The sequence below is a fragment of the Hetaerina americana genome, unplaced genomic scaffold (genome assembly GCF_022747635.1).
Source record: "Hetaerina americana unplaced genomic scaffold, ioHetAmer1.1.p SCAF_53, whole genome shotgun sequence".
NCBI classification, from domain to species: Eukaryota; Metazoa; Arthropoda; class Insecta; order Odonata; family Calopterygidae; genus Hetaerina; species Hetaerina americana.
Window position 1 is genome coordinate 369065 of NW_027287128.1, and position 17940 is coordinate 387004.

General features: G+C 40.2%; 2 protein-coding genes across 4 annotated transcripts in view; one reads left to right on the forward strand and one right to left on the reverse strand.

Moving 5' to 3' along the window:
- The first annotated feature begins 12 nt into the window (after window positions 1–12).
- Ak6 (adenylate kinase isoenzyme 6) lies at window positions 13–3706 on the forward strand. The gene is made up of 4 exons (XM_071593224.1): window positions 13–233; window positions 336–487; window positions 591–736; window positions 3426–3706. The coding sequence occupies exons 1-4, from the start codon at window positions 191–193 to the stop codon at window positions 3607–3609; spliced, it is 525 nt and encodes a 174-aa protein (XP_071449325.1). The 5' UTR covers window positions 13–190; the 3' UTR covers window positions 3610–3706.
- An 11-nt stretch (window positions 3707–3717) lies between these two features.
- LOC139694722 (uncharacterized) overlaps window positions 3718–17940 on the reverse strand; it is a 552273-nt gene continuing 538050 nt past the window's right edge. For all 3 annotated transcript variants that reach the window (XM_071593219.1, XM_071593220.1, XM_071593221.1), the window contains 6 exons: window positions 11838–15694; window positions 10936–11112; window positions 9959–10087; window positions 7128–7341; window positions 6036–6182; window positions 3718–4789 (listed from right to left, as the gene is read on the reverse strand). In XM_071593219.1, the coding sequence (XP_071449320.1) occupies window positions 4632–4789; window positions 6036–6182; window positions 7128–7341; window positions 9959–10087; window positions 10936–11112; window positions 11838–15694 (4682 nt within the window). In that variant the 3' untranslated portion in view covers window positions 3718–4631. The remainder of the gene's footprint in view (window positions 4790–6035; window positions 6183–7127; window positions 7342–9958; window positions 10088–10935; window positions 11113–11837; window positions 15695–17940) is intronic.

Sequence of the window (17940 nt, forward strand, 5' to 3'; positions counted from 1 at the left end):
CACTAACAAATGAAGGCGATATAAACTGCACAGAACACGAGGTGGGGTTTGTTGTTGTTTATTGTATGACGTCCAATTCGGCATTTGTATGTGTGGTGGAACGTCCATCAGGTGAATATACACACCCAATTAAGCAAAGACGCTTGTTTTGATTTGGAAGTTCTCTTCTCCCAGTGTTAAGACGTCGGTGATGGCTGACTCAGATCGCAGTCTGCCGAATATTTTAATTACAGGTTAGGAAATAATTTTCATGAGAAAATAAAATGCTCGTTCTTTTGTGCCAAGCTTGGGAACTTTCTAGTGTTCAAAAGTAATTTTATAAATGCAAAAAACAGGTACCCCTGGCGTGGGAAAATCATCATTATGTCAAAAGCTTGCAGACATGACAGAAATGGAGTGGATAGACGTCGGAAAAATTGCCAAAGATAAAGGATGTCTGGAGTCATACGATGAAGAATATCAATGCTCCGTTCTGGATGAAGATAAGGTATTCTATATTTGATGGCCTAACCTCTTTACTAAGATACACTAGTTGATAAACTGCGTTTGGAATGAGTATTGTAACAATAGGGATTTTGTATATTTTGAAGGTCCTCGACGAAATGGAAGATATGATGGCCGAGGGAGGAAAAATAGTCGATTACCATGGCTGTGATTTTTTCCCTGAGAGATGGTTCGATGCAGTTTTTGTACTGAGGACCAGTAATACAGTTCTTTATGACCGATTAGCTCTTCGGTGAATATATTAATTTATTCAATAAAATATTTTGCACGTTCAAATAATATTGCATTACCAATAATCTTAAGATGTTGCTTTTTCCGGAGAGGACAGATGAAGTTGTGTTTGTATTCATTGTGGAATACCTTTGCACTTGCGCCCGTATACAGTATTTCAGAAAGCTGAATCTTTATATTTTAAGAATTACTATTTTGTCAATTTTTATCATTAAATACATCTAAAAATCCGTTGTAACAAGATACTAACGCTACAGAACATAGGCATAAATTCGATGTAAATCCTTCCTCGCTTCATTCAATCCAACATACCTCCCTCGGCTTCCCAGCATTTTGTTTTTGTCGCAATCGTCATCATTTTATCTGCATTCATTTTTCCTGCCATCTAGAATTCTCTCCCTACAACTCTCTTCCCCTACCATGCCAAGGACTTGCTTGTTGTTTATTTCATCCAGTTATCCCTTTCCCCCACCACATATCAAAGGCGTAATTTTTGATTTGTGAATATCTATAGTCCATGTCAACATTTCACTTATATTTTTTACACCCAAGCTAAGGCCTTGTCATCAACTTCTTCTTTGGAAAGGCTTCTCAAAAATGCAATTCTTCTTTAGATGTCCATACTACTGCATCCATCTTAGTTTACTATTCTTCCTAACTGTACTGCTGTACCTACTTGATATAGTTTATGAAATTTTGCCATGTAGGAAGATTTTTGCTCAATGGCTGCTTACTTTAATTATATTTCTGACTTTCCGACTGTTAATGGTTGGACTAGAAGCTAAAAGAATAGCATTTGAAGAGCCAGAAGCGCTTTCTTTATTGAACTTAAGGGAGCTGTGCCATATTAATCTCATAATATTGTCAGCATACCTTTAGGCCTTGTAAAGTTAATATTTCTGAATTTTGATAAATATGCCATGAAAATCCTGTACCACCATCAAATATCACAAGCACACAAGGTGTAACTGTAAGTGGATCACAGTAGTTCATCAGAAAATATTATTGTGACCTAAATAGTGTGTATCAGGTGCTTAAAGTATTTATTTTTATTGTAAGGCACTGTTTCACCATATTCTTTTTACATAGATTGAAATATGTTTTTCTAGTCTTGATGTTACATTTATTCATCAAGTTAAATGTTGCACTTTTTCATAATTATATAATTATGTACAAGATATGTGCTTTAACCATCACGTGAACTACGTTTAATACTAAAAAAGCAGAAAACAGCTACAACTCGGATGTAGTCTCAGGGTGCTTACTCTCAAAGTAAAGATTTTTTGGCTACATATTTTAGAAGGGGAAGAAAGTGAATGCCTTTCTCATTCACAATCATTGTTATGTTTAATTTTCAGATAAAAATAGCATCACTTAGGCATTTGGAAAAAATTTTGTTCTCTCTTATGTACTTAAAATATTTACGTAAGGTGCCAGTGAAGTTTTTATCTTCTGAAAACTAGTTTGTGTCCTGCAGTGGGGATATGGATACATACTGCCAGTAAAGTCATGTGGGTGCTTGATCACGTGGAAAGTATGTACTTTCAGGGCTCTTTTAATAATTTTATGTATGTGGATAGCCAATTTGTTAATACTTCTGCTGAAGAAAACTACTGAGTGGGTTGTAGTTAAATATTTTCAATTCTATCAAAGGGTATGGAGATTCGTGTTTTAGTACCTAGGAATAATAGATGATCTGGTGTAATATTTGTACTCTCTTTGTATGTTTTGTTATTCATTGCCATGTTTTCTTCAAGTCATCCTAAGTCAGAGTTGTGTCTAGCTGGCCACAATCTATCTAATTTCTCTAAATACATGTATCTTAATTATCACTTTAGGCAATGTATATTATGAGTGGCCTATAGTCAATGTAATGAGAAGACTGATATATCTTATAAAAAACCATAAAGTAATCAACCTGAAGGTCAGTTTGGCAGGTGATGGTAGAGTGCCTATTACTTGGCCCAATGGCGTGTGAAATTCACACATCAGGGTAGGGGGGCCAGTTCCTTTCCCTGTCTCGGTTATGGTTTCCCAGGAAGATCTGGTACCTGAATACACAGCTTGGGTGGAGCTGAGGGTACCCAGAGAGGTAATCAAACTCGGGCCCTCTGGTCAGTTGTCCGATGCTCTACCCCTGGACTACTTCAACCCTATATATCTTATATTTACAGGTATTTAATATTTTTTATGTAAGTTCAAAATAGAAAACCTGTCCAATATGGTAAGACCTGAAGTTGCTGGCCCCAGTGGCGGCAGGGTAACATCCTTGCCTGCCAACCCAGAGGTTGCAGGTTCAATTCCCGCCTAGGTGGGTTTTCTTCCACCTAGGTATTGGGTGTATGTAATTGTGTTATCTTTCTTCAAAGTCTGATGTAAAGGCCATAGTGCTGTTTTCGGTCTAATGCAAAATAAATAAATAAACCTAAGACATTTGACCATTAGTAAAATTCTGTTAAACAAAAATATAACTATCCAGTCTCAAGTTGTACTCTTGCATGGGAATTAGCTCAAATCAAATAGTGTAGTGGTTGATCAAGTCTGAGTTGACCAACTAGGACTGAAGCTTTTGATTAGTTTTATGGTTGGTTGGCATTCATATGGTTTAAGTTATAGAAGACTAGGAAAGTGTTCTTTTATATATTAATGGATTCATGTTCTCACTAAATTCATGAGTTACGTCTTTTCAGGGGTTACAGTACTAAAAAACTAGAAGAAAACATTCAGAGTGAAATATTCCAAGTACTTCTGGATGAAGCCAAGGAGTCATATGAAAGTGAAATAGTGCACGAATTACAAAATAATACATTAGAAGAAATGGAAAAAAACTTGACTGACATAAAAAATTGGGTAGAAGCATGGAAAAGTAAATAGCACTAGTAAATTCAACTAATAGGAGATGATGGATATTTGACTCATTTCTTATGAATATACAAGTTTTCAAAATAAAGTTACTCTGTACAAACAAAAAGCTTTTTCATTTATTGCAAATTTGAATTCCTATAAATATGTTACAGGGACTTTAATTATACATTAATTCAAGCATAAGTAAACCAGCAGCTATTGTATTCCAAGAAGCCTGTTAACAAATATTGCAAGAAAAACATTCTTCCCTTTTCTGAAAATATTTTACCTGGACCCTGACTGATCTGTGCATGCATATTCCATGACTGGAGGACAAAAGTACTCAACATTAAACTTTTAAATATTGAGATTCTATCTAGTTACAAAGTATTTGATAGTTTGAATATACACCATTTTATATTAATAACAAACATTCCCTTTGATCTCCCTTAATCCAATAGCATTTTATGCTATTTATATCACAGACTGCTTATGTGTTTTTCACACGGGTGCACTGTCTCTTATGGTTATCACTTTCCAAAAAATTAGCCACCTTAGCAGAAATAACATTGCCTACTTTCCATTCCCATCTCAAGGAAAATATAACTGAAAGATACTAGTATACAGAAAGTATGTGCGTGCACAGTATTATGATGCAGCTATCAAAATTGAACTGCTTTTGTGTTAGTAGAAGAAGCTACTTACTGAATGTGATTCCTTTTAAAACAATAATAAACATACAAAATGAAATTTTCAGATAATAAACATCACTATTTTGTGGCCCTTACTTCCTTAGCGTAATCAACTATGAACATAACATTGGAAGTATGGTATGGCAGCCTCTTGAAGGCACGGCAAAGTTCAGAAGTGTGTATGAGATAATGCATTTTTCCCATGCTGCATTGACGAATGTCCTTCACATCACGAGCATTTAAGCACTTTCACTGGGCAAACTCACTGACTTCAGTGCCTAATAACTTTTTAAACATTGGCATTCAGCCAAGTCATTAAAAATGTCTGCATCATACAACAAAGTTTATAACAAATAACAGTCAAATCTTTTGCCTAATGGTCAAAGAAACCATTCCATCAGGCAGCTTTTTCATTATGCTCCAGGCTTCAATCCTTGAAAGAGGAGTGACATCAATTCCATTCACTACAAGTAGCTCATCTCCTACATGGAGACCCCCATGTTTCTCAGCAGCACCACCTGGAAAGAGAGATAAATAGAATACATAGGTAAATATTGCCTTTGTTGTCCACAAAAATTAAAGAAAATAACACAGCTTCTTTTGTAATGAAAATCTGTATCACCAATGAATAATATCATGAAATTGTCATTACACTATAAGCATATGTTTGGTCAAATATTTTTGTGGGGCATTGGGTTTTATGATCTTGTAATAAATACTTAAAACTGTGTTTGTTATATATCATGTCCAAGGTGAGGGATTTAAAGAATAAAACTTTGAAGTTGTTCTGTGAAAGTCAGTGTGAGAGAGCTGAATTGATTTATGGCCTTAATAATACATACATACATAATTAAAATAAAGTTAAAAATTAGAGGTGGGAAATCTGAACATCTTTGCCCTTTCGGTAAAAGCACCAAAGGATGCTGTTTTACTTCACACTTCTTGGAATGCACCTTGAGTGCCCTCCACATGATACAGAACCAGGTACTCATTCACCACTTAAAAATTATTATCCCTGGGGATTAAACCTCTGAGTGGGCAGGTTGCAGCTAGCCAATGATTGAATCCATAGTCACTTATTTCTGGCAAAAGAAAAGGCTCGTAGGCGAGTGACCATATTTAATTTTAACAATTAAACCACTAATTATATAAGAACAAGTGAGGCTGTATGTCACTATCCATGTTTGATAAGAATATGGACAGTGGCAGTGGTTAACTTCTTCATTAAAATCAAAATTGCTACATAGGGAAGTAATCATTTTTAAGTTTATTTTACTGTGAAAAAGTGGTCAAAGCTTGGAGAAATGAAATTATAGCACAATGTTATTCAATATCTCTAACTATGTATATATATAAAATAAATTATGTACGCGTTTCAATTTACATACCTTTCATGTACATATTTGATATAGCTGTTGATCCCTCAATCAGTGACTTGCACGCAAACAAAAGAAATATGGGTCATTACAATGACAATTTATGTATATGTGCTTTGTTAACATAACCATTACTCTCAGCAAACTCTGTGTTTGTTGTTTTTGTTGAAATTTCAAGTTTAAATGCGAACTTGCTACATTTAGAGAGTAGACTGGCCTGGTATGTACATACATGTTTTCTGAATCTGAGCATGTACCAAAGCAAAGCAATGTTAACTGGCACCTGCTGTACTTAAAATGTTTCATCACATGTAATTTCCTATTGCAATTTTGATCAAATGTAAATAGAGCAGTTCAATTATCAGAGTGAATAAACAAATGATCATACCAGTAAATATTTTTTTGACTGTTAATGGCTTATCTCCTGAAGGTGAATCTTTTCCTCCTTCTAGACTGAATCCTAAACCAGCACCATCTTTAGTCAACACCAATGTCTCAGGTGGTCCCCTTGACTCTGGCTCTAATTTCTTCTCAGCTGAAACATTAATATGGTTGAATTAGGATAGTGCAAAATGGTATAGTTCAAATTAGCTGGTGTAAATATAAAATTGTTAGGAATTAATTCCTCTTTAAAAATTATCAATGAAATCAAAACAAAGGAATTTAGAGATTATTCAAGCTTATTTGTGGTTGCAGGCATATAAAATTGTGATACTATTACATCAACTATATCTAGGACTCTTGAAATATGAATATGTTAGACAGACCCTTATGTAAATTAGCAGCTTGGTCCTGAGGCCTTATTCAAGTAAATGTCTAAGGATCTGTTGAAAGGCATTTAATTGTTCAGTTCAATTCATAGAGCCAAGGAAATGAGTAACTATCTGGCAAAGTGACATTGATTTCTTATTTCATTTTGACATTATTTGATGCTAAGCTGTTTAGGATGCATTTTTCATTTTTGGAAACCAGCTTCAAAATCAATAAATAAAAAGATAATTATGTAGTTTTAATTATATTGAATTTAATTTTAATCCATTATTTATTTATTTCCAAGTATGGGTTTAATGTGGTGTAGATATAACTCCTACTCAATTATTGGCAATGGTACCAAAATTAAAACTTCATCACAAAAGAATGTAACATTGGCATTCATCCCGAATGTTTACAGATGAGTATCTTTATGAAACTGACATTTTTTATGAATCAAAAGAAAACTGTAGGGAAAGCTGCAATGGTAACTTTTGTGCAGCTGAATGCTGAGGTGGTAGCAAATAAAGAGAAATAGTGAAAATATCATCCACAGTTTTAATAAATTATTTTGGACAGCATTTGTCTGATTTTAGATGATGATACTATTTCATTTTAGCCACTGGAATTACTTTAGAACACATTTGTCTTTTTCTTGTTGACGAAGTTTAATGTTCCATAATCAAGCCCATAAAAGATTTTCCTGTTCCTACAAAAATTCATACCATACCTGTTTCCTCAGCAATATCCCCACTTCCTTCAGTGGGCTGCTCCAGTATTCTAGGCGGCCGATTACTTGAGCCTATACTTCGTATTGCTGCGGCAGATAATGCAGCCATGCTTAATTCAGCAGCGCCATTAGCACCTTGAGCTGGTGCTGAATGAGATGGTGAGTTTTCTGGCCTTGACCTGGACACTACTAAAACAACTTCAGAACGAGGAGCCTGCAAGGGAAAATGCAAAAATTAATGAAGGAAGTTTTAGCTACCATTTTATGTAACTCCAAAAAAGCATTTGGAAAAATGAAAATTAATAGAAAAAAGAATACCAAACTATTAAATTAGTTATATATACATTAGTATGAATAGTTTAGGATGATATTCCATTGGTACCAAAAATTTTGGTATGATGTCCAGAAGGTTTCTTGTGTATTAATTAAGTCTTCATGAAAAATACTGACAATTTTAAACCCCCTGACCTGTTCTGACTAAAGCTAATTAAATTGGCCCTGCTTAACGGTATGAAACATTTTTTTTTTAATATCCAGTTATCTCTTCCTATTCCTCTTCATTTACATTTGGCGCAGTAGGGTATAATTTCATGTCATAGAATGAAATATTCAATGGTAAATCAAACTAAGTTCAATCTCAAGCCTTTTTTAAATTGAAGAAAAGATTTAAATTCAGTAATTAAGGCCTGAAATTATTGTAAACTAAATCCTTAGTTTAACTTTTGAAGGTCTAAAGATACTGATCTAATCTCCAGTCTCTCATTAAATATTGTCCAATTTCATGGACGGACCCCTCCCTAGCCCATGGCCATTTTTCCGGACACTACCTTCATGTGTTTAACACCCTGCTCCTATATGCTTCTATTTGGATCCTCAAAATTGTAGTTGTTCGGCTGAAAACCTTTTGAATGGAGGCATTGCTTGGGTAAAAGTGGAACACATGCTAGGTAACCAGTGCTCATTATTTTAGAAAATGTGTACATGGGGTATTTATTTTTGAGTGACCAAAATATTTATCAAACACAAAAAATAGTTAAGCCAAAAGATACACCTAGCTCTGACTTTCTATTGGTATTTCAAAATTTGAAGTAGAGATATATCATCCCATTAAATATATTTCACCCTTTTATGACTCAAACTTATTAACTAATGTGAGACATTACTTGTGGATCCTTTCTTCATTAACCATCAAACTCATTCAGGAGTGAGCCATTTTTTCTGGATCTCTGGACGTCCTCTGTGGTTCATACATATATTTAAAAATTGAGTGTCTATGCACACTTTTGTGAACCTTAAAAAGCAGCACAAACACAGGGAAATTATAAAAAATTCTGGATACTCATGTTTGTGAATATTTTGATTAAGTTTTGACGAATAATCGACGATAAAATATCTTGTCTGACTGCGATCGAGCGAAGCTATAGCACAAAACCTACAGTGTATGACCAAGGAAAAGATAACGGCGTCGGCGACAATTTGGCTTCCCACTCTTTGCAGGATTAATAACAAACACGCTTAAAGAGTAATCCGTCAAGAAACGCGACCTTCACCTAGTGGCCATCGCGAGCCTTCAGAAAACACCCTCACCTTCACGCTCACCCACACCCCTTGAGGCCGAGTTCCGTCTACCCCACTCCGCCGCATATATACCCGTGTGTAAAAAATTAACTATCCACTTATGGGACTGCCGCTCTTGGGACAAGTGGCTTATGGCGGGCTGTACCGTCCCCCTCCTTCCCTTCACGTTCACATCCATGACGTCGGCGGGGGAGGAGGGGGTGTGCACGACCAGAGAAGCCCTGAGCGCCACGGAAAACAATATTGGGACGAGGTGGCGAAAGGGGGTTGCATGACGGAGCTCTGGCATCTGCGGCAGCAGCGCATAGCGTCAATTTATAATTGCCGCGCTAATTGTCACTCCTCTGAAGTGACAGTTTCTTTATCTAGCTGCGGCAACTCTTTGATATTCTAGAGAGAGAATGCTGTGGAATTCATACAATTCTCAAACTCAGGTCCTTTTAAGTACCGATTTTATATTTTACACAGTATTAAATGTATAAAATTATTACCAATTAATTCGTAGACTCTTATCCTCGCAATGATCGATGGAATTTCCTACGACTTCCTTCATCTATCACTTGGACTGAACTACGAAGCAAGGGTAGGATCCATAGAACAGTCTCAAGGGGACAGATGTGGAAGGGCGACATTTTTTTAATGTAAACACGTGCGCTAAGGAATATGATATCCAAGAATTTTTCTTTGACTAAAGACTGCACCTATATATTTTTCTTGGGTCAATTCGAATTTTGTTTAACATGAACCACTATCAGTGTTGCCCTTTGGAAACTACGAAATATGTTTGGCGGTTTAATCTTGTGAAAAATAAACTATCAGGTTGGTAGTTCCAAAAAAGACAGCAGCAACTCTCATTAAACAAAACGCTTTGTTCAAGTCTTTAAAAATCGTAAAACCTTTCCCGAAAATCCTTCAACGGATGGGGATTTTCTCCCCTTCCTCCCTCCGAGGATCCATCGAAAATAACGTAATTTTTCTATAAACTTGAAAAAAGAAAACCAGCGAAGTTACGCAAAATCCCCCGATGGTGAATCAAAGTCGCTTGCCCGATGAGGAATGCATTTAAGGGGCTTCTTCGTTAAGCCACTAAACTACACCCCTCCTTCCGAATTCTCCGCATACCGATCCGAATCGCATTCCAACCGACGGGGTAACAGATCCCCATTTGGTGAGGGACAGTTTGAGAACAGCTGCAGGCGGAAAGGGGAAAAAGTCGGCGATGGAAGCCATAGCTCGAGTCTGGACAGACGTACCTTGAGGATGGAGATTGCTTCGCGATGCGTTGCACCTTTAGTACTCTTGCCGTTGATTGAGAGTATACGATCTCCTCGCTGAACCCGACCGTCCCTTTCCGCTGGGCTTCCGGCCAACACCTTGTGGACCTGTAAGACATAAAAATAAAATGGACCATTATTTTCCCACATCTGTTTCGAGTCACTCGAGTCAAGTGTTACTGCAAGACGACGGCAAATCAGCAAATCCTCAGAAAGTTTCAACTTAAAATCTGGGTCTCCCATCGAACTGCTGCTCAACGAATTTTAAGTTCCAGTGAATGTTAAATTAAGACTTTTAAGCACATTCTCGTTAGATATAATTCCTTTTATCTCCTCTTCCACCAATTTTTGACCATTTAAATTTCAATTGACTAGAGAACCGATTTAAACCACAAGAAAATAACAAACATCAAGAGAGTAACTCTGTGAGTCTTAATATATGTCATTATCAATATATTTTTCTTTCGAACAAGAAGTAAAACATAAATGCTATCCGATTGGACCTGCAAATTGAGAATAACAGAGGCAACTTTCGTAGAGTTTTATTTAATCCAAAAGAATTACTTTTATAAATAGGAAATAATAATTTATAACCTTGCAATTGAAAAGAAATAATCGCAGGGCCACGTCCTGTGGAAAAAAATGACAGTTTAATTTACCATTGCACAAATGAAGTATTGAGAAGGCTTGCAAGACAATCTAGAGAGCATAGTAAGAACCGTTATGTGGCCATCTACGTTGCTATCGTTGCTATATCCAGCAATAATTTCCTCAATGCTTGGCACACAACTTTTTTGATGAATAACAAACAGAAAGACAATGGAATGCTTCTGCTGAGCCAATGTCCGAATTTGGGAAACACGGAAAAACTGCATGGATAAATGTAGACCGTGCCCGCCTTTTGTTTCTCAGTAGGCTTTCTGTTTTCCGGAATTAACTGCCTCTGTATGACTCACCGTGATCTCCTTGGCCTCATAATCAGCGCCACCAGCCAACGTGATGCCCACACTACCGCCCGCCATTTCGCGGTGCAGCACCACCACTTCCACTTCGTGCACCAAAGGCGTTCCTCCGCCATTGGAAGACGCCTCGTCCAGCGACTGATTGGCCTCCTCGATCAGTTGCTGCAGCTCCTAAGGAGTAAAGAATGAAAAATGTTGCACCAGATTGCTTTAAAAATAGGTATTGCCACTACTAAAATCTTTGGAATAATCGAAACTGCTAAAAACCTGAATCTTCCGCAGTAAATTAGCATTGAAGTGAACAGAATTGACAGAAGGTTGAATAAAACCTTGGCTTCAGCAATTTTATACAAATGGAAAAATCAAAATCAACGAAGCCAAGACACATGTTTGGTTACATACGTACATTTATACATTCGTTTCCAATGAAAAAGGTAAATTTTGCTTGTCACACAACTGTTATGATTAAAATCCAATGAGTCTATACATATTTAAGCTTCCAACCCTAACCAGACGATCAAAATCCGATGGGTTGAGAACTACCGGCAAAATATATTTTCTAATGATAATTTGATTTTAAGACACCAACCATTATATGCAATCCTCTATTGATCGTCGGAAACAGTTGACAAAATATTGTATGTAACCACAGAAAGGTATATTTATTTATACATGCACTCCTTGGAAATTTTAACATGTTATGGAGATGCATTTTCAGGAAAAATTAAGTTACATTAAATACTCGTCTGAGAAAAAGCATAACAAGGCTAGTTTTACGTCTTCATTCATGTGAAACAGAGCAAAAACTATGCAATATTTTGAAGCTTAAAATAAAGGTTTGGATAAGCTTCGAGAATATTTTATATAAGATTATAAGAACTCGACTTTTAACTCACCTGCGGCGAGATTAGGCTGGTTGAGGACGCGAGAGAGGTTATACTTCCGAACTGGTCGCGGTGGTTGGACGCCAGATTGTTCACTGATCCATAGTGTGCTGGGATCGGCATGTTGCTGTCCTCGCTGGTTGTCGAATCAAGCGAAGATACGCGAGTGTGCACCGCTGTTCCCGCATTGGTAGTCGTGCTAGACACTTTGGACCTCGCCACGGTTGAACTCTTACCATTCGTCGATACCGTCAGTTCAGTCTTCTCAAATGCCTTGCGGATGTCGTTGACGCTCACGGACCGTCTGTTGTTGGCCCTCTGATTGCTTACTGGAGGCGCGGCCGGTGCTGTCGGAGAAAGCGCGGAGGGATTTCTGGGCTCTGGTGTCGATTCTTGCCTGCCCATTTTCACCCTTCCCTCCGGAGGGGAGAAACTATCTCTTCCTGAGCCGAGACTAAGAGTTTTATCGCTGCAATCGTTGAAAGACAAGGGTCTATTTGAAGAAGTTTTCTTCTCTCTTAACCTGATGGCGTCCACTTTCGGAATGTCACCGTTGGTTTGGGGCTCAGATGTGAGGGAAGAGGTTTCCATTGACGAAAGCACTGTATAGGATTCATCAACTTTGAGACGTGGTCCTTCCGGGGTCGAAGAGACTCGCCCTTCGTCTTGTTCGCCGGCTGACTTTTTGGACGGTTTCCTGGCTGGGCCGTTGACAATAGCGGTGTTCGTGATAACGGATGCTGCTACAGGATTCGTCGGTGAAGGAAGCGTGGAGGCATCATTTGATATTATTTGCCACTTTTCCGCAATTGACCGAAAAACATTTCCCGAGTCTTTCTGTTTTTCGGAATACGACCTGTTCCTGGACTTTTCTCCGTCCGAACCCATCTTTCGGCTTAGAAAGTCGATTTCATCTTCAAAGGAATGCTCCTTGTACGTGTGGGATTCCTGAACGTTCAGGTTCTGCCTCACTTCCGCCTTGGGGGCGTACTTCTTTTCCAGTTCCATCCACCTGTCAATTCGAACACCAGATGGCGAGGTGAAAGAATCACGTTTTATGTCTCCTCCGACGGAGACATCATCCACCGCATGCACTTCAGCCTTTTTGTCTTCTTTGTGCGAGCCACAAACGCTCTCGGTCGTTGAATATTCGGAAATTGGGGATGTTGCACGGGGTGAGGATGACATTGAAGGGTAAGGCTCAGCCACTCTTCTCTGTGCTGGCATTGCAGGCTCCACTAATTCCACATTTCCATTTACGAACGGGTATTCAATTATTTCATCCACATAAGCCACCTTTATGTCCATGTTCCTCGCAGATTCGATATCATGTAAATCACTTATTTCTCTTGTTGTTTGATAATGTGTTAATCCGTTGGACCGGGGCAAGGGACTGTTTGTGGATGGAATAGTTTCCGCTTTTGCAGCATCTTCAACGTCAGCCTCTGTTCCACTTCCATCCTCGTCAAACTTCCTCTTTATCAGCGGTGACCCAACCTTAACATCCCTGCCACTGCTGTATTTTGCTGACGAGAGCACGTTCTTCCTATTTATTGCTTCCACACTCTGTGCCTTCAGAACTCTCCTATTACTGCTGCTGTCGCTTCCACTGCCTCCATGACCCCCATCCTGAGACCCAGAGGTAACCGTGGAGGCGGTTGAAGCGGCTGACGACACTGAAGCAGTTGTCTCCGACGATAAGGTACGTCGGAGAGGCCGCCGATCTGGGGAGCCTGTTCTTTCTGAAGCGCTACCGGCGGAACGCCTTGAAGAAGTCAGAGCTCGATTCCTCTCGTCCGAGTGAAGCCTCTCTCTCGAAATATGCTGCCTAGGAGCGCTAGGGCGATGGCCACCGTCTGACGTGTCCCCTGGAAGGGGAGATGAAGGAGGTGAAAAGCCGTGTGATATGCTTGAGCGGCTAGAGCTGACAGCAGAATCGTTGTCGCTGTCTTCTGCTGATGCCCCTCTGGAGTGTGGAACGTGAAGCAAACCACGGTGGGTAGACTTAACGTTGTGCCCGTCCACATACGAACTGGGTGTACCGTTGCTCTTAATCACAGGGACCACCTCGTCTTCCTTTGAAGAATCTGTATGGCATATTTGGCCAAAGTCGAAGCTCGAGTCGGAGCGAGGAGAAGTGATACTCTCCAATGATTTAGGTTCCGGTCCTAAAGGCGAAGACGGTACCAAACCATATCCATTTGAGGTGCGAGGAGGTTTAGATGGGGGGATAATCTTAGAGGATTCTTGACTGTGATTTCGCATGTCGTCACGACTTGACTCGAATGGTGAAGTAGATAGTCCGTGGACGGAAAGGGATCTCCTTTTGAAGGCTGGTGAATATTTTGGAAGGTCAGGTAGGGGTGCTTGACTCTTCCAAGGAGGAGATGTTAGGGTTACCCCGTTGCTGTTAATGCTGTTGTGGTTATTAATGGCAGTGTTTTGCATCTTCAAAGAATGGCCGTTCATGCCCTCCGACCATCTCTTCTGTTGCTTACTTTCGCACCTAGGCAATGTGGAGGTTTTACAATTTCCACTTAAAATAATGGCATCCCGACTTTTAATCTCGGGTAGATCAAAGAGTGATTCCTCGCACCTAGCTACCTCTGCCTTCTCCGGGATAACTAGACCGCGTAGCTTTGAAACGTTCTTTCTCCGTTGTTCAATCATAGCATTGAGAGATGACTTACGAGCATCATCCTGCCCGTTGTTACAGCTGTATCTGTAATTGTAATTGCTTCCGAAGGAATGCCTTTTAGGAGAAGCGACATCCACAAGACTCTGTGACCTAGAGTGGAGGGTTCCAGATCTCGCAGAAGGAAAATTTGAAGACCTCCACGAAGCCGATTCTGGTGAACTGGGTCGATGTTCCAACATGGACGCCACAGTCCTTTCAGATGCCACTGGAGGTGGCCTAGGGATTGCCGTTGGCTTCCTCGGCAACGTAGCGTAAGCAACTCCGCCACTTGAGTAAGACGAGGCAGATGAAAGAGAAGAATCAGGAGAACAGGATGCAGACGAGGAGGTCAGATCCATGGTGCTTCTCGTTCGAGCGAAATCTAAAGTCCTAGAGCTGTCCCCGTTGCCTTCCATGCTGTTTGAAACGTCTCCTGAGCTGCTATGCACAGCGTTCTTGTACAGAGCGCTGGATGTGTGCAGACCAGGTGAATGTGGTGAAGCTGAAGAGTGATCGTTCACGCGTCCCAGTCCATCCACTCCTAACATGGACTTAGATAGGTGATTTCTTCCGAGGGAGTCGTCCCATTGGGGGATCTTTCGACTTCCAGAAGCGTTTTTGTGAATTGGGTCTTCGGAGATCTCGTACTTGACGGGACTCCTGACAGCGGGAACCGGAGGGACCGGAGGAGGGGTCTTCCCTCCTGAACCTTCTTTCTGAAACATTGCAATTTTATCTCTCACGCTCTTCTCGCTCTTTTCGTCCTTCATCCAATGTCTCCTTTCCGCGTTCGATCTCGGCTCGAGGCGGGTGGAGAAGTTGGGGATGTCTTTAGGGGAGACGGGCTTTCGCGTGGGTGGGGTCGGAGGAAGGGATTTCGGCCGGCTCGGGGGTACTGCTTCCGACAGGTCCTTCTGCGGAGGGCAGGAGGCCGGAAGAGGTGGAGGCGGCGTATCTGGAGGAGAGTCCATGATGGCCGAGCTCTCCGAAGTCTTGGTCAGCGACAGATCGGAGGTCATGGTGATGGCTGCCATGCGTAAAGGCTCCTGATAGTTGGGAGGGAATTCGTGGCCATCTGGAGGAAGGCGCGAGAAGCTCGGGGGGAGGGAGGAGTCTTCAGGGGAGTGAGAGAATCCGTTTGAGATACTGGAGGACGACTGCACGGACAGCAGCGAGTCCATATTCCCTAACCCTGCAAGAAGAGGAAAGAGCAGGTGTTACACGAAGCATTAGAATTTGAATGCATTCAATTAAGCTAGATAATACAACGCGAATAACTAAGGAGACATACCTATTAAAATAATATTATAATCAGGCTTTGGAAATTTGGAGTTTCTGTATTTCATTTAGACTGATGAAAAATTATAGGAAAAAATGAGTTCAAAGTAATTAATTCAACAAAATACATACTTATAGAGGATAATAACAAAATCACAGGCTACTAATTCATAAGAGTTTGAAACAGGAAAATACAGTACCCGCTGAAAAACATTATCACAAATCAAATAATTAATGCCAACTAGCATGCAATAACTTGTGAAAAAAGTTCAATGGCCACAGATTGGGATTACATGGAAGGCGCATTTAATCTTTCATAGTGCCATTATGATAATTAACAAGAATTCTTGAGGTATCACTTGGATGAAAATCTTTAGTGGCAGTTGAATACAGGATGAATTATACTAAAGATTAACCAAGTTAGGTAAGGTAAGCAACCGTGATGAAATACAATTCATAGTTATGAATGCAAAACAGTAATAACAGAATGCGGCGGTGTGCGTGCGTGTGTGTAAGCGTCGACGTAATGACGACAGGAGAAAAGAACAGCGAGAACATACCGAAAATAAGGTCAATTACGTGCCTCCCTAGAAATATTGAACACCAGAAACATGGAATATGGATTTTAAATAACACTATCAATACTAAATAGATTAATGAAACCAATGATCTACACTAACGAGTTCTAAAATGCCACAAATATAAATGTGATGAACAGCAATGCCTTCCACCTTGTCGATGGAGTAGACGTTCATGCGGGCTTGCTGAAGTCACTTGCTACATTCTCTACCAAGTAATAGTAAAGTAAAAATAAGGTTGTTGATCATGATGAGAGCAAAGAGGGGAGGTAGAATATTTATCTTAAAATGGCACATAATATAGTCATAGACTAAATGTTTTGTGAAAACAGAGGCATTTTTTTTTTGCTTCTTGAGAGCAAAGGATATCACTCATTTAAGTTATTATGAATACTACGCAAAACCGACCAAAATAGCAATGCTTAACGGATAAAATTTAGGTTATTGCTAAACATATTTATAAAGTGGTGAGTCACAGTGATGCATTGGTAAAAATCTCCGAAAGCGGACATGAAAACGTTGAAACATGATGCCCAACCGTGTAGTATTTACTTCCCAAGAATTTTATTTGTTTGAATTGTGAACCATTAATCTAAGAGGAAACATTGAAATAATAGTAAAGTCTTATCATAGCTTACGCATCCGTGTTCATCGGTAGATTCATATCCGCAAGCAGTAGTAAGGAGCTTAAAGTTTTGACAATCTTTCAGGAAAAAAATGCGATAAAAACAACTTTCCAGAATAAATTTATTTTAGATATCGTATGAATCACAGTTACGGCTTGGCACATTATCAATTGAGTTCCTATAGCTCGTCCTAAATGAATGTCACAGTTAAGGACAGGAAAAAAGGCCGTCGCATGGTTACCACAAAAACCCCAAACATTCTGTAAGAGCGACAGATTGTGCATCATCGCCCGCTAATAAAAAAGTAAGGAATGGAAGCATGCCCGAGTCAGGAGATACAAAGATGCGGGGAATAGGAACGAAGTAACATCCGAGGGTTAATGGAGAAGGAAAAGGAATAACCATTCAATGGTAAGTGATGAGACCGCGAAGAGTACTACGATCCCACCTCCCACGCCGTGCCCTGGCCCCTTCGCTTTCCCCCCACCAACACCCTTTCCGTTGCCCTTTCACGCCTCTATTCCGTCCCTCGAAAACCCCTCCCTCTCCCCCAACGCCCTTGACCGCTAACGAAGGGTGTGCCTTCACGTCCGCGGCCTCCACCCTCCCCATCTACCGGGTACCAGCAGCTCCTCCAACCGATAAGGTCCTCTCCGGAAAGAGGGATGGACGGCACTGTAAGAAATTCATCGCCAGCCCCTGCGGAAGTTATCGGCGTCGAAAGAGTAAATCCCTCTCCCATCCCAACTAGGCGAGGGGGTGGGGAGGGTAGGGTCTCATGACAATGGGTGGTAATGAGGTGCTCGGACTGGAGGGATGTGGCGACGGCAATAACGGATGCATCCGTGGGATTGCGAGGGGGCGCCGACGGCAGAGGTGAGCAAATTCACGGCTCGATATGCCATTCACCCTCACCCCCTTTGACAGATCCGTCGGGCCGTGTGCACCCCATGTTG

Excerpts from the sequence above, each read along its gene's own strand:
- Ak6 (XM_071593224.1), top strand. The coding sequence starts at position 191 with ATGGCTGACTCAGATCGCAGTCTGCCGAATATTTTAATTACAG. Across the intron at positions 234-335 it reads GCCGAATATTTTAATTACAG|GTACCCCTGGCGTGGGAAAA; the intron begins GTTAGGAAATAA and ends TGCAAAAAACAG. Across the intron at positions 737-3,425 it reads TATGACCGATTAGCTCTTCG|GGGTTACAGTACTAAAAAAC; the intron begins GTGAATATATTA and ends ACGTCTTTTCAG.